This window comes from Electrona antarctica (genome assembly GCF_951216825.1).
Source record: "Electrona antarctica genome assembly, chromosome: 2".
In the NCBI taxonomy this organism is placed as follows: Eukaryota; Metazoa; Chordata; class Actinopteri; order Myctophiformes; family Myctophidae; genus Electrona; species Electrona antarctica.
The window spans coordinates 51,013,548-51,029,495 of NC_136807.1; the positions used below are offsets into that span (position 1 = coordinate 51,013,548).

At 48.9% G+C, this 15,948-nt stretch overlaps 1 protein-coding gene across 1 annotated transcript in view; it reads left to right on the forward strand.

Moving 5' to 3' along the window:
- Positions 1-15,694, forward strand: part of LOC306933998 (uncharacterized protein) — a gene marked incomplete at both ends in the record, with an annotated part of 38,983 nt that extends 23,289 nt beyond the window's left edge. The window contains 3 exons of the mRNA XM_079516389.1: positions 13,367-13,558; positions 14,990-15,064; positions 15,134-15,694. Coding sequence (XP_079372515.1) covers positions 13,367-13,558; positions 14,990-15,064; positions 15,134-15,694 — 828 coding nt within the window. The remainder of the gene's footprint in view (positions 1-13,366; positions 13,559-14,989; positions 15,065-15,133) is intronic.
- Positions 15,695-15,948: the final 254 nt, after the last annotated feature.

Consider the following 15,948-nt stretch of genomic DNA (forward strand, 5'->3'; position numbering starts at 1 on the left):
GTGAATTGGCTCTTCATATTAACGTGTATAAATACATTTATTTTTCATTGCATTGTAGTGACTCGAGTTGACTCGGTGGGGGGGGGAGGAGTACCGAGTCCCTTGGTCCACGACCGAGTCCAAGTCCAAGTCAAATTAAGGGTCGAGACAGAGACGAGACCGAGCAGTCCAATGTGGTCTCGAGACAAGTCAAGGACTCGAGTATATACTACAACACTACTAGCTCTAGTGACCATGTGTTATTATAATGTGTTATGAATTGCTGCTGTGTGTTCACAGGAAGGGGAAGACGCACAATGTCTCTTCTGAAGGTAGCAAGCACCGCCTCATGGACATGGTGAGTATAAACCGCTCTGACCTGGAGGGGGCGACAAACGCTGGATTCACACCGGACGCGGCGGAAGCGTTGCTGCGAAGCGCCGGGTGTCAGGGTTAAGACTCATACATAGTCTGGATTTTTGGTGGTTAGGTGACCACCGAACTACAACATGACGTCACAAGCCGTGGTGAAGAGCAAACCACCGCCACCGCTCCAGCCCTTCTCTCTGTTTTTACTCACCACTGCTCAACGTTATTTCAGCTCCGGTGGTCACCTCACCACCGAAAATCCAGACTATGAATAGGCCTTTAGTTATAAAGGATAGAGTGAGGACCGGGAACGACAGCCCCGCCCCCTGCTATTCATTTCAATAGAAGTTGCTCAGTGGCGGTTTTGAAGCACCCGGAAGACTGCCCCGGAAGTACCATTATAACTCAATGGCTTGAGCGAGCGGAAATGGCTCGAGCGGTCCGAGTTGACGCACGTTACGCACATGCCGTCACTGAACGTCCGTCCATCTCCATTAACGTGCTGCAGTTCCACTTTTGGCCAGTAGGTAGTGGCAGCTTCAACGTTAGCCAGAGCCCTTCAAGGGGGCTTGGGGTTACCGCACGAGTCTAGCCTCGCGTAGCCAGACATCATCATCATCATCACTGCGTGGATATTAGTTTTGTCCTTCTCAGTACTTTTTCCCCCCCAAAAGGGCCGGTTACAAAAAGATTCAAACGGACTCTATTGGTTAGGCCGACCACCAATCAGAGCAGTGATCATATCGTTTTTAGAAATTAGCCACATATCAAGCTTGTTTTGATCCAAAACGCAGCCTGGACGAAGAATCCCAGATATTAGGATTTGGTACTTTAAGTATCTTTTTACTTGAATACTTTTGCACTTTGTTACAAAATGAATTCTGAACACCAGACTTTTTAACTTGTATTTCTACATTGAGGTATTGATACTTTTACTCAAGTCAAAACTGTGAATACTACTTCCACCACTGCTGCTGCACGCCCCCAGTGCATCCAGCGTCCCCGGCGGGAATCGAACCCGGGACCCTGTGTTCAGCGTTAAGTTTCGACGTTTGAATTGTTTACGCGCTGCTTCCGCGTCCAGTGTGAAACCAGCGTAACTCGATTCAGCAGGAATTAAAACCTTAATTAGTACTCCATCTCTCGAGGAGAATAACAGTTTTACAAGCTAACCTACCACTGACATATATATATATTTTTTGCAACCCCGTTTTTCACCCAGTGTCAATTATCTAATGTAATCCTGGGCGCTACACTTCCTCTGCCAACCTGGGGAGGGCAGCGGACTGACCTCATGCTTCCTTCAATGCATGAGGAGTCCAAGCTGCTTCCCCGGCCGGACGTAGCGCGTGGAAGGAACACGTTATTCCGACCAGTTCCTTTCCCTTCCATCTCCAGGGGGAGGTAGTTTTCGTTTTTCACTAACCTTTGACGGACCCCTTCGCGATTGTACCTCCATTCCATGAAAATCCGCCTGAAATTTGTTTTCCATCGTTTGTGTTTGAGTCGAAAAATATTCCACCGCTGTGATCCGAAACATTAACGAGGAACAGAGCTCAATGGACTACACACCATAGACTACATTGTGCCTCGATTTCCCAGAAGCCGTGAGAATCGAGCGGAAGTGTTTTTTTTTGGGTCACGTGATCCAAACGTGTGACCGACCGGGTTGTCCGACGGAAAAATGTCTTAAAAGTTATCAAAAAACGGCAAATAAATCATATAAAACTAAAGTCGGGAATAGCGTGTTCCGCAGGGAAAGACAATGGGAAAAAAGTCGGGAATAGCGCGAATCGCAGGGGATGTGTTAATACATGTTGAACTGTGTACAATGTGTATTTCTTTTGTCATCAGGGAACCCTAAGGCAGTCTAAACTGTATATGTGTGTATATGTATATGTGTGTATATGTATGTATGTGTGTACATGTCTATGTGTATGTGTACATGTATGTGTGTACTTTCAGGGAATCCTCAGGCAGTCAAGCAAACTTCGCTCCATCAGTAAATCAGACACTGAGATGAACAAGATGAACTGCAATGGCAAAAGTGAGTGTTTATATTATATTATATTATATTATACTAGCCCTTACCCGTTGTGAGATATTGTCCCCCTTGTGGCCACAGGGGGTACTGCGTCATGGGTGTGTTTTCGCATTTTTAATTCACTAATAAATTAATTATTAATCATTAATGTGTAAAATCGAAAAAAGGGCTTCGCTAAGACCTCCATATTATTATGGTCAATGCCTGTGTGAAAAGTGGGAGTGATTGGTGCAGGCAGTGAGGAGATACGGCGGTGTTTCTGACAGACACACACACACACACACACACACACACACACACACACACACACACACACACACACACACACACACACACACATTCAGACATTGTCAGAATTATAGTATGATGATGATGATATTATATTATATTATATTATCGCTATAATGCTATCAGGCAGAAGCCTTGAATCTCAACTGTTGTGAAGTTGGTCGAACCGACAAGGCTCCAAAACGTTTGATTGATTGACAACAAGCATGTGTACAATTTAGTCAAAAGGATTACATGAGAAAACCCAGAGGCGTATTGCCATTGTGATCCCACAATGCTGCAGTAAAAGAAAAACAATACAATAGTATATACAATTCAGTTCTAACATCGTGACTATGTGGATCTTAAAAATCTCTTTAGGGAGGACTTGAAAGTAGAAGTAGACACAATAAATGTTGTGTGACTGTAGGCAACTGAAGTATCTGGACTACACAGAGAGACTGGTTTTCTCTCTATAAAGCCCATAAACAAACGTACCAAAATACTCAGAATAAAGTCTGAAACAGACAGATGAATGAAGGTTTCGGAGTCCAGATTTATTGCATAGAGTACAAGTCACAGCCATGGGGGCAGAGCCCCATGCCTACATCCTTCAGCCTCTCGGCTCCAGGACTACTAACTGTTACAAACATTTGCAGTAGACTTTATACAACTCAAGGACAGAGACATCAAAGACAATAGATGCAAAGGTGGTCCCAGGTTACCCCACCCCCCTGAAGTCTAAAGTGGTCAACATGTCTATATTAGGTGTGGTCACAGCTAAGAACAACAGGAGACCTCTAGTCTAGGTGCTGCTAGATCAAAGTAGGCCTATAGCTATTTACCATAGTGCCAGCTGTGACCTGGTGCCTAAACGTCTATCCAAACACGTCCTGTTGGTGAGGCCTCCTAGTATTATTCAGGCCTACACATTTAGATGTGAATTTAGTCTATGTCTAGTTTAACATGATTTAGGCTATATTGATGAAATGTGGTTCCATCAGATACGACATTCCTCCCTTGATAAACGTACTACACGTTTATCACAAAAGAAAAGGAACCACATTTCGACCCTCCTCCCTTGACACTTAAGAAAAGATAAAATTAAAAAACAACAAATAGGCCTATATGACAAACAAACAATTACATTAGAATTCAAATGGTTACAGAGACAGACAGAAATCAAGGTTACATAACTTCTTCAGGCAATTCTCATTACACACACTATACCTATATAGCTAAATTTCGGTTCAGCATAAGTAGAATCTTTTAGTGTTCTATTAAAATCTAGTCTAAAATGTTGAAATTGACCCTTACCCCCCACTAGGCGTATTCTAGCAGCCGGGTGAAACTTAAGATGAAACCCCCCTTCTGTAGAGTTACTAAGCTAACTTACACAATAACTAAGCTAATCAACACATTAAATACTAGACACAACTATAAAGCGAAATAACATCCTATACTACACTGCAATATATTTTTCTCGGCTGTCCAATTTGCCTAGTATGCAATTAAAAATCACTTTCACAATCATACACAACCTCAATGTCCATCAGTCACAACGCACGGGCAGTCAAGGCTGCGCAGTTCCTTGACGCGTCGCACGGAGATGTGTCCCTTTTCGGCCCGTGTCGTGTGTGCAAATGTGTGGTCAGTACACTGCACACTACACGGCCGCTGTTTGACACTGTCCTCTTGTCCATTTCGAAATGAATTCTACACCCCTCCTCCCTTCAGCCATGAATCACAACACATGACTGACAAAAGCGAATTCACGAGAACCGCGTTGGTCACCAAAGCAGACTGCGTAGCGAGCTTGTAGAGCAGCTGCCTCGCCTTCGCTGAGTAGAGCAGAGCCGACGAAGCGGTCCTCCGCCCCCCTTCGACCGCTGATTGCCGAGTAGAGTAGCCAAGGATCCCCCTCGGATCGCCGTTGAGCATCGCCGCTCCTCGGTGGAGGTGGTCTCCGCCGCGGTGAACGTCGCCACCCGCCACCGTGTTGAACGCCGCCGGTCATGTGCAGCGCACATCATCGCCGTCGCAGTCCCCTCCGTCCAAAAATCGCCGACCGAAATATCTATTAGACCAAAAAACACCAAAGTCCCCGGTCCTGTTTTGTCTGGCGCATATAAAATGTCCAATGACAACGGATTTCGAGCACCAATTGAAGTATCTGGACTACACAGAGAGACTGGTTTTCTCTCTATAAAGCCCATAAACAAACGTACCAAAATACTCAGAATAAAGTCTGAAACAGACAGATGAATGAAGGTTTCGGAGTCCAGATGTATTGCATAGAGTACAAGTCACAGCCATGGGGGCAGAGCCCCATGCCTACATCCTTCAGCCTCTCGGCTCCAGGACTACTAACTGTTACAAACATTTGCAGTAGACTTTATACAACTCAAGGACAGAGACATCAAAGACAATAGATGCAAAGGTGGTCCCAGGTTACCCCACCCCCCTGAAGTCTAAAGTGGTCAACATGTCTATATTAGGTGTGGTCACAGCTAAGAACAACAGGAGACCTCTAGTCTAGGTGCTGCTAGATCAAAGTAGGCCTATAGCTATTTACCATAGTGCCAGCTGTGACCTGGTGCCTAAACGTCTATCCAAACACGTCCTGTTGGTGAGGCCTCCTAGTATTATTCAGGCCTACACATTTAGATGTGAATTTAGTCTATGTCTAGTTTAACATGATTTAGGCTATATTGATGAAATGTGGTTCCATCAGATACGACACAACCCATTCCATGTGACAGCTGCAGAATACAAAAAAGAGGCCTTTCCAATACTACTTTTAACTTTGCACTGAACAAAAGTTGTGGTGCTACTCCCTTTTTAAGTGGTGCAACCAATTCCTTAAGTGACTATGTGTGGCTGGCTGGCTGGGTGGGTGGCTGGCTGGGTGGGTGGCTGGCTGGCTAGGTGCGTCTGAGCACGAAAACAGAATGGTTGTTTTTCACCACCTGTGCGCAACCTAACACACACACAAACACACACGCACGTATTAACAATGTTGATTCCGGGTGTGCCAGTACAGTACAGTGACAGTACAGTACAGTGAGGGGTACAGTAGAGGGACCCCCACATGGTAACTCTGTCATTTCTCAACCGTTTCGGACGCGGGGCGGCTCGCCGGAATCGGGCCGGCACCCTGGGTCTCATGTGGGTCTGGAACCTCATGCTTCCTTCTATGCATGAGGAGTCAAAGCTGCTTCTTTTCACCTGACAGGGGAGAAGTTTCACCAGCCGGACATAGCGCGTGGAAGGAACACGTTATTCCGACCACTTCCTTTCCCCTCCATCAGGCGCCCCAGCTGGCCAGGGGGAGGTAGTTTAGAGACCAGGATTACTGCATGTTTTTTGTGAGGGTATCTACCCTAGGGGATACGGGGAGAACATGCAAACTCCACACAGAAAGGCCCTTTCGCCAACCCCGCCTCGGGTATGGGCACTGATGACGCGGAGGAGAGAACACGCCGCCAGCACCCACAGCGTCCCCAGTGGGAATCGAACCCAGGACCTTCTAGCTGTGAGGCGACAGCACTACCGACTGTGCCACCGTGCCCCTTGGGTGCCTTATTTTTAATAGTCCTGTGAACCATACGCATTTTCATGAACGACATACCAAGGCCACCAAAATGAGTCAGAAGCAGGGGGCGGGCCTTGGTGTGTGTGCTGTTGGCCTGTCGCGTGTCCCCCCACTGTAGAGCGTGCATGTGCACATCTTGTTACCGGGGCGGACCAGGGTTTTTTCCAAATCACCCAAATCTCTGAATGCTCCTTTAAGGAAACAATACAATACAGAACTAACCACGTTCCAAGCCGACTTGATTGTCAAGTTAACTGGAAGCAGCTGTGTTGTTGTTTGTGTGCATGCAAACCACACAGACTTACAAGGACACAACATATTAATCATATAGGTGTACAATATAGAGCACAATAAAAATTCTCATTTTTAAACGGGGCGCATACGTTAGACAGAAAGACGTACTAACACAGTCTGACAACATGCATGGTCTCGAAAGAAAGAAAGAAAGAAAGAAAGAAAGAAAGAAAGAAAGAAAGAAAGAAGAAAAGACACCAGATCATACCGTCAGTTTATGCTCAGTAGGGACAAGAAATATTTGGATTAATGTCTTCTAACAAACAGCCAGTCCACAAATCCAGGCTCCAATTTACGGTCAATGAGCTTTATTTATTTTAGTCCAAAAGTACAGCCATAGATCTAACAATGTCACTGAGTGCTGATACTGTACACAGCATTGTCTCTGTTCCTCTTTCAAAATGATCCGGCACAAATCATCCCTCCAGGCTATTATGCATAGTGAGAACAAAGGAAGATGATGACGACGACGTTTGTTATTGACCAAGCGCAAATTATACATGCGTGAACATGTCATCATCATCACCTTTATTTAAACTCGGGAATACAATTGAGGACAAGCCCTCATTTTCAATGTAGCCGAGGTTATACAATACAACACAATCAAAATACATCCAGTACACCGTACATTAAAAATCAGGGTAAATTACAAGAACTTAAAGCAGAACAGCCAATCAATCAAAAACAATCAAAATAAAGAAAATAAAATGACAGGAACACTCACTGTTAAAATGTTTTGGAGCATTCCTTTGAACTAACTGAATGATGTCAGGGAGCTCAGTTTTAAAGATTTTCGGAGTTCATTCCAAGATGTTGGGCCGCTGACAGAAAAAGCTGCGTTGCCCAGCTCTGTCTGAGCATGAGGAACCTTGAGTTTAAGAAATCACTAGAGCGAGTCTGATAGGCGCTATCGTTCAGTTCCAGCATGGAGCAAATAAAGGCAGGGAGCATCCCAGCAATAGCATTATATAAAAGCTGGTACCACTGTTTATCCCGCCTCTCAGTCAGAGTAGACTCAGTAGAGGATAAAACTGAGTTCACATAAAGTGCACAGTGGTGGGTACCGTAATTATCGCCCGTAGTCCACCTTAAGTCCACCACAGTGTCTAGGCTCTTCAAAAGTGATGGAGCAGCAGACCTATATCACCATAGTCCAGGACTGAGAGACAAGTGGCCTCAATTATAGCTTGTTTTAGTAGAGTCTGGAAACTTATTTCTATACGAAAAAACACGTTTTTGTCTTAGTTTAGAGACAAGATCAACTATATGGTATGTAAAAGAAGGTTTGTCATCCTGCAGCCAAGATGTATGTGTACACGTGTGTCAAAAGGATAAGGCAGAGGAGGTATACAGGAGGTATGGTCTCACCAGAGCCATCTATAATAGAAGAGTTGCGACATTGAGGGGGAAGAAAACAGCCCGGTCACATGGTTCATGTACTCACACGAGCAGTGCACATAGACTCCAATGCATTCCGTAAACTTCCGGTTGTCCCTATTTGAAGCCTTAAATAGGGACTTTCCAATAGAAGTCTATGTAGAAGAATTGGACTGGCCCCATGAAGTGAACGGAGTTTGCGTAACTCTGTCTAACTCTATGGCTCTGGGTCTCACGAGCCAACGTCATACGTCCAGTATACAGACACCTCTGTAATCCATCTCTGAGTGACCATAAACACCACCTGTCGCAAGAAATGGCAAAACGCCCTCGCTCCTCCAAGACAAATGTCCTACAGCGTGACAAATGTCCCACCGCGGCACCGTCGGAGGGAGAGAGATCCAGGTATTAATTAAATCCTCCGGTTTCCGACACCGGGCCGTATATACAAAGTGCTTCAGTGGCTTCTTGAGCAACCAATGGAGCGAGCTGCGGTCCGGCTAGCCAGATTCGTTGAGCTATAGGGGCAGTTTACTGAGAGTTCAGTTTGGTGTTCAGTCTCAGAACGTGTCAAGACATACTTTAGTCCTCTCCCAACTTTCTTCATTTCGGAATAACTCAAAAAGTTACTGTCTGGTTGGACTGTCTGTGAAGTATAGGCTATACAGTAGCTGCCTTTTACAGGTCAAATCAAATAAGAATAAATACTGTTTTAGGGCTGTGTGGATATTAATAGCAGCCTATTATCTATATTGTAAAGAGTATGGATGGATGTAATTACAGTCAATACAGTATAGGGACAACAACCTCTACAGTATGGCAATAGCAGCCTCTAGAATCTAGATAAAGGAAGTTATATGGTAATGCGAACCTCTACAGCACAGGGGATGTATGGATGGTAAGAACATGTAATAATAGCAGCCCTTGCATGCCTTGGCCTTGCAGAGGCATCTGAAAAGCACTGTCCTGGCTGGACAGCGCACACCGCTCTCTAACTCTGAGCTGTCTTCATTCTCAAGACAGGCAGCATCCTCACACCTCTCTCTAACTCTGAGCTGTCTTCATTCTCAAGACAGGCAGCATCCTCACACCTCTCTCTAACTCTGAGCTGTCTTCATTCTCAAGACAGGCAGCATCCTCACACCTCTCTCTAACTCTGATCTTTGTTAAAAACTCATTCGCTGCCGAGATCGTCTTTTGACGATATGATCGCCGCTTAAGAAAATGCATGTTTTGGGTGAATTCGATAGCATTCGCGGGACCTGTTACATATACTGTAGCGATTTTACACTTGCCGTTTCCCCATTTCCGAGATAAACGGCTTTCAAAATAAGACGGTTAACAACACTGAAGTGAACGGCGGAAACCGTGGCAATCTACGAGTATCGATTCAGGCACCAGGTGGCGGTGTCTTCAGCGAATGAGTTCATCTCAAGAGATGCGGGGCAGCATCGTCACACCCTCTCTCTAACCCTGAGCATTGTTATTCTCATGGCAGGCAGCATCCTCACACCTATATCTAACTCTAAGCTTTGTTCTCAAGACAGGCAGCATCCTCACACGTATATCTAACTCTAAGCTTTGTTCTCAAGACAGGCAGCATCCTCACCTCTCTCCAACTCCCGAGCTTCGTTAATCTAAAGGCAGCTATAGCATCCTCACACCTAAATCTAACTCTGAGCTTCGTTCTCAAGACAGGCAGCTCCCTCACATCCCGTCTGGGGCCGGGGAGGACGGGGAGCACACTTACTCGGAGGTTGGCCGCCGTTCCTCCTCCGCCACGGGCGCGCGCACTACTGACGATGCCCTCTATGCCATGGTAGGCAGGGCCGGCCAGACGGACACCCCGGCCCCTCCCGCCGTGCCGGCCAACACGCCGGCGCCCCCCGACCCGGACGGGGAGGGCGCGGAGGGAGGAGGAGAGCCCGAGGTGTCGCCAACAACAGCCCCGCCGCCGCCGCCCCAGGAGACGACGAGCAAGGCCGAGTACGCCTGCGTGCGCAAGCTGAGGAAGGCCGACAAGGCGCCGCAGAAGAGGGACAGCGGCACCGACATGGGCGAGCCGCCGCCCGCGGGGCCCACCCGCCACGCCCCGCCCTCGCACCCGGCCCCGCCTCCGCCGCACCACCCGCACAGCGCCAAGCTGCCCCGCCGGAACATGGAGGCCTACAACCTGCCCACCTTCCCCAAGGTTGGTACCCTTATATGATACCCTAAAACCCTACAACCTGCCCACCTTCCCCAAGGTTGGTACCCTTATATGATACCCTAAAACCCTTCAACCCTTTACCTTCCCTAAGGTTGGTACCCTAAAACCCTTTACCTTCCCCAAGGTTGGTACCCTAAAACCCTTTACCTTCCCCAAGGTTGGTACCCTAAAACCCTTTACCTTCCCCAAGGTTGGTACCCTAAAACCCTTTACCTTCCCCAAGGTTGGTACCCTATACACGATACCTTAAAACCCTACAACCTGCCCTCCTTCCCCAAGGTTGGTAGCATGCGACATAACTTTTCTGTTTGGATGTATAAGGGGCAAACTATCAATGGGAAATTGCACCTAGTTACCACCCTGCCTTTAACATTAATGGCAAGATGGCCACTGTCTGCATATGGTCAATAGCAGGGGTTTCCAGGTCTGTATAGCAGGGGTTTATAGATCTGTATAGCAGGGGTTTATAGATCTGTATAGCAGGGGTTTATAGATCTGTATAGCAGAGGTTTCCAGGTCTGTATAGCAGGGGTTTATAGATCTGTATAGCAGAGGGGCTACCAGGTGAACCGAGAGCAGTTCGGTACGTGGTCTGAGGGGCAGTGAGAGAGAGAGAGAGAGAGAGAGAGAGAGAGATAGAGCAATGATTAGAGGAGAGGAAATCAATAAGACTCTCCACTGTGTCCTGAAGTGTATGTCTGGCCAAGAAGACACACTACCTGTCCGTCTGTCTGATGAGCATTCACCATGGACCAGTCGATGGCATTATAGAAGGACAGACAGACAGACAGACAGACAGACAGACAGACAGACAGACAGACAGACAGACAGACAGACAGACAGACAGACAGACCAGTCGATGGGGCATTATAGAAGACAGACATAGACAGACCAGTCGATGGCATTAGCAGACAGATAGACAGGCCTCCAGGCGGCTGTTGATTTGTTTACAACATCCTGAGCCAGTCTGCTCAGAAAGGCTTATCTCACATCATTCAAAGCATTCTATTTCGTCGAGGAAACTTCTTTATCTATCAAAGCATTTAACCTTTTTGTTTCTTTTTGCTATTGTTTTACGTAAATGAACGCCCTACTCGCACTACGCCTACGGCATCATCATCACACCACCACCAAGGTATCAAAAGCAGCAGATCCACAAGCTCGAAACCCTGAGAAGCATAACAGTTTCGGACATGAGGTTCCCCCCCCCCCCCCCCCCCCCGCTTTATGGTAAATATGAGCGATACGATTATGAATTAATACAAAGCTCAAAAACACATAAAATACGTTCCTGGCGCCATGGGATTTCATGAAAAAGACCTTAAAGAAGTCTGTGGTGTTCAATGAGTTAAATATGATTATGTCTTTGGGGGGCTCCCCAGTTTAAATATGATTATTTTTTTGGGGGGGGGTCCTCAGTTTAAATATGATTATTTTTTTGGGGGGGGGGTCCTCAGTTTAAATATGATTATTTGGGGGGCTTGTGGCTTGAAAAGGTTGAGAACCAGTGCTCACCCCATTCAGGGGTCGGCAAGGTCAGGGCAGTACACCTACGTGCACGCGTGTGCATGTGTGTGTGTGTCTATGGTGTGTATGTGTCTGTGTGCTTGCGTCTATCTATGGTGTGTATGTGTGTATGTGTATGCGTCTATGGTGTGTGTGTAGACTGGATGAGGCAATACCCTGAAACATGCTGGGCCGTGTGTGTGTAACACGTGCTCTCACAGCATCGCTGAGTTCCTTCCTTCCTTCCTTCCTCCCTCCCTCCCTCCCTCCCTCCCTCCCTCCCTCCCTCCCTCCTTCCCTCCCTCCCTCCCTCCCTCCCTCCTTCCTTCCTTCCTTCCTTCCTTCCCTCCCTCCCTCCTTCCTTCCTTCCTTCCTTCCCTCCCTCCCTCCCTCCCTCCCTCCTTCCTCCCTCCCTCCCTCCCTCCCTCCTTCCTTCCCTCCCTCCCTCCCTCCCTCCCTCCCTCCCTCCCTCCTTCCTTCCTTCCTTCCTTCCTTCCTTCCTTCCTTCCTCCCTCCCTCCCTCCCTCCTTCCCTCCCTCCCTCCTTCCCTCCCTCCCTCCCTCCTTCCCTCCCTCCCTCCTTCCCTCCCTCCCTCCCTCCCTCCCTCCCTCCCTCCCTCCCTCCCTCCTTCCCTCCCTCCCTCCTTCCTTCCTTCCCTCCCTCCCTCCCTCCCTCCTTCCTTCCTTCCTTCCTTCCTTCCTTCCTTCCTTCCTTCCCTCCCTCCCTCCCTCCCTCCCTCCCTCCCTCCTCCCTCCCTCCCTCCCTCCCTCCTTCCTTCCCTCCAATCCAATAAATCCATGTCGTTACACCACTAGCTAAATAGTGCTGGGTTGCGCCCCAAAAATAGCAGATCTACAAGCTCACAACGCGTCGCAGTGGGACACGTTGAGAGCTTGTAGATCTGCTATTTTCGTCCAAAAGTGCCCTCTTACGGGATTTCAGCCCTGCCTCTCTAACACTCTCTGCACGTCCCTGCAGGGCCAAAGGCCCCGTGTCCGTCTGTCCATCTGTTCATCCGTTTGTCTACGACCAGCTAACCTCCGGCACCATTGGCCTGGTCGCCCCCCAAATGTTCCCCAAATGTTCCTGTTATAGCGCAACGTCAGGTGTATAGCTTTGTATCTTCATGTCGCTGGCCTCCATTGTAAATTAATGGTAGACTGTAGCTTTGTATGTTCATGTCGCTGCATGGCTTCCATTGTAAATGAATGGTAGACTGTAGCTCTGTATCTTCATGTCGCTGGCCTCCATTGTAAATTAATGGTAGACTGTAGTTTTGTATCTTCAATGTCGCTGCATGGCTTCCATTGAAAATGAATGGCTTAGCTCTGTCTCTGCTAGTGTGAACACAGCATTAGTGTGGGAATCGGAGGATCGGTATTGCGTTGGCTGTAGCGCACGTCTGCTGGTCAGTCTTCGTTCGTATATACTCTCATCTATATATGGTCATGAAGTCATGATGGGTCCAGGCCGAGGTCACGGCTACAATCAGGTGCAATCAGGAATAATAAGGTACAATCGGTCGTAATGAGTTTTGAGCAATCTATGAGCATGCCACTGCTAATGTGTCCTGGAAAAGGGAATTCTGGAACTTTCTGCTGGAACTGTGCGACAGACTCCGGATAAGTGCAGGATAAAGATGCATGGATGGGTGGATGGATGGTGTTAGCGTCCTCTCATCTGTGATGTGTTGCTGCATGTGTAAATGTGTTGTTGTGTCCACCAGGAGGCGGTGTTCATGGGAAACGGGGAGCAGTACATCTGGAAGCCTCCGGAAGACGAGGACCTCGTCTTGCTTCAAAACAAAGGCCTTGTTCCCCTGATGGGGCCTCACGCCATGGAGAGCATACAGCCTAGTGCTGCCATGGTGAGTCTGGGGCCTCACGCCATGGAGAGCATACAGCCTAGCGCTGCCATGGTGAGTCACACTATAGAGGTCACTCTATAGAGAACAAAATGGTAAATGTTGCATTTATATTATATAGTGCCTTTATCCAAGGTGCTTTACATAGACTGTGCATTACATTCACCCATTCACACACCGATGGCGGCGGAAACCATGCAAGGCGCCAACCAGCGCATCAGGAGCAATTAGGGGTCCAGTGTCTCGCTCAAGGCCGGACACTTCGACACTAACTCTGGGGGAGCCCGGGTTCGAACTGGGAACCTTGCGGTTACCATCCGGCCACTCTACCCCAGAGTAATCTATAGTAAGAGAGTGGCGACACTAGCGTTGACTCCCACTCTATAACAATGGAATGCGGAAGTGCTCATTCTATCTCGATGGGATAGTTCCAATGAACTATAGCCCATGGGCACCCCACTTTGCGGCGAGATGAAAGCGTGTCGCCACTCTCGTACCATTCCACTCGGCTCTACCCCTGAGCCACCGCCTAGTGCAGCCATGTCTGTACTCACCGTGGCAGCACTAGGCTGAATGTTCTCCGTACTCACCGTGGTAGCACTGCAGCATGCAGTGCTGCCATGGTGAGTACGGAGAACATTCAGCCTAGTGCTGTGAGTCCAGTTCGGTGTTTGTCGTCTTCACGTTAGACAGACAGACAGACAGACAGACAGACAGACAGACAGGCAGGCAGGCAGGCAGGCAGGCAGGCAGGCAGGCTGGCAGGCAGGCAGACAGACAGACAGGCAGGCAGGCAGGCAGGCAGGCAGGCAGGCAGGCAGGCAGGCAGGCAGACAGACAGGCAGGCAGGCAGGCAGACAGACAGACAGACAGACAGACAGACAGACAGACAGACAGACAGACAGACAGACAGACAGACTAAGCTAAGAACCTATAGGATCTGCCTAACAGTAGAACATCTGTACAGTATACACTATACTATAGAGTGCTATGTCTACAAAAAATGCCAAAGACACACAGCCTTTTGCTGTTAGAGATTTTTTTTTCCACAGACAGACAGACAGACAGACAGACAGACAGACATTTATTGATCCCGAGGGAGATTCAGTTGTCATAACAGCGGCGCGGTCTAGATGAAAGGACGATACAGGTATGGGTATAGGGAAGGGAACAAGTGCAGAAGACAGTATAAAGATGACTTTATACATTTGACCTGGACTGGATTATGCTACTGTATATTATTACATTTTCACTCTACTCTTCTTGATGATTTGACCTATTTCTATCCTCGTTTTCCCCCATGCTGTCGTTCTCCCTTCCCATCCTGAAAACCACACCTGGCGGAAGCTTGCACAAACGACAAACTTGTATTTCACGTACTTCTTTCCCACCTGTAATAATTATTACCGTAATAAGTAACGATCCAGTAAAAAAAAAGGAGCTCTAATGGCCGTGCTGTGCTGCATGTCTGTCCGCGCCCTACAGGTGGCAGAGATGTACTCCAAGGTCTGCAAAGCAGGGAAGAAGAAGCAGCGTGCCTCCGCCGGAGGAGGAGGGGGGGTAGGGGGGCCGCCGCCGCCGCCGCTGCTGCCGCCGGGGCCGGGCTCCCCGCCGGGCGCCAACCTGCAGGGCTTCCGGACGCTGGGCCGGCCCGACCACCGCGGGGACCACCGCGGCGACCGCGACGCGGGGGGCTTCAGCGTGGTGGTCAAGCCCCAGACCTGGGCCAACCCCCAGGAGGGCGGCGGTGGTCGCCCCCTGGACGAGCACTGCTACGAGTCCATCGGGACCAGCGTGGGAGTGGGAGTGGGCGTGGGAGGCGATGAGTTCGGAGGCTTCGGCCTCGGCCTCTGCGACCCGGCCTACGAGAACGTGGACGCCGGGCCATGGAAGCGGGAGCGGCCGCCCAACTCCTGCGCCACGCTGCGGCCGCGCCGCAAGAAGTCCCAGCAGCCCTTGCAGCAGCAGCAGCCCCCTCCGCCGCCCCCCTGCGTCGCCGCCGCCGCCGCCGCCACCGGGCAGCAGCAGCAGCACCTACAGCTGCTGCCCAAGGCGCTGCAGCTGCTGCCCGGGGACAACCTGTACGAGAGCATCGGAGACCTGAAGGCGGGCCAGCACAGCTCCACCTCCAGCACCACCACTATCTTTACGTTCAACGACGGCATGGAGATGTACGTGACGGGACTCTGAGCGATAAAGGGACGAATAACGCTTACGCCGCACTGTGACCCCGCCCCCTCTCTCTCCCCCCGTCTCTCCTCCCCGACCGCCCAGCAGCGCTAAAGGAGCTAAGCTAACGCCTATGTTTTACTTAAAAGAGCACTTTGCCCCGTTTTCAACGTTAGCTTCATATGATTGGTCCTTAATTAATGCTCGTTAGAGGATGGCATCATTTCTGTCTACTCGCTCTGTCTCAGAGGAGGGCTGTGGACAGTTCAGAAATG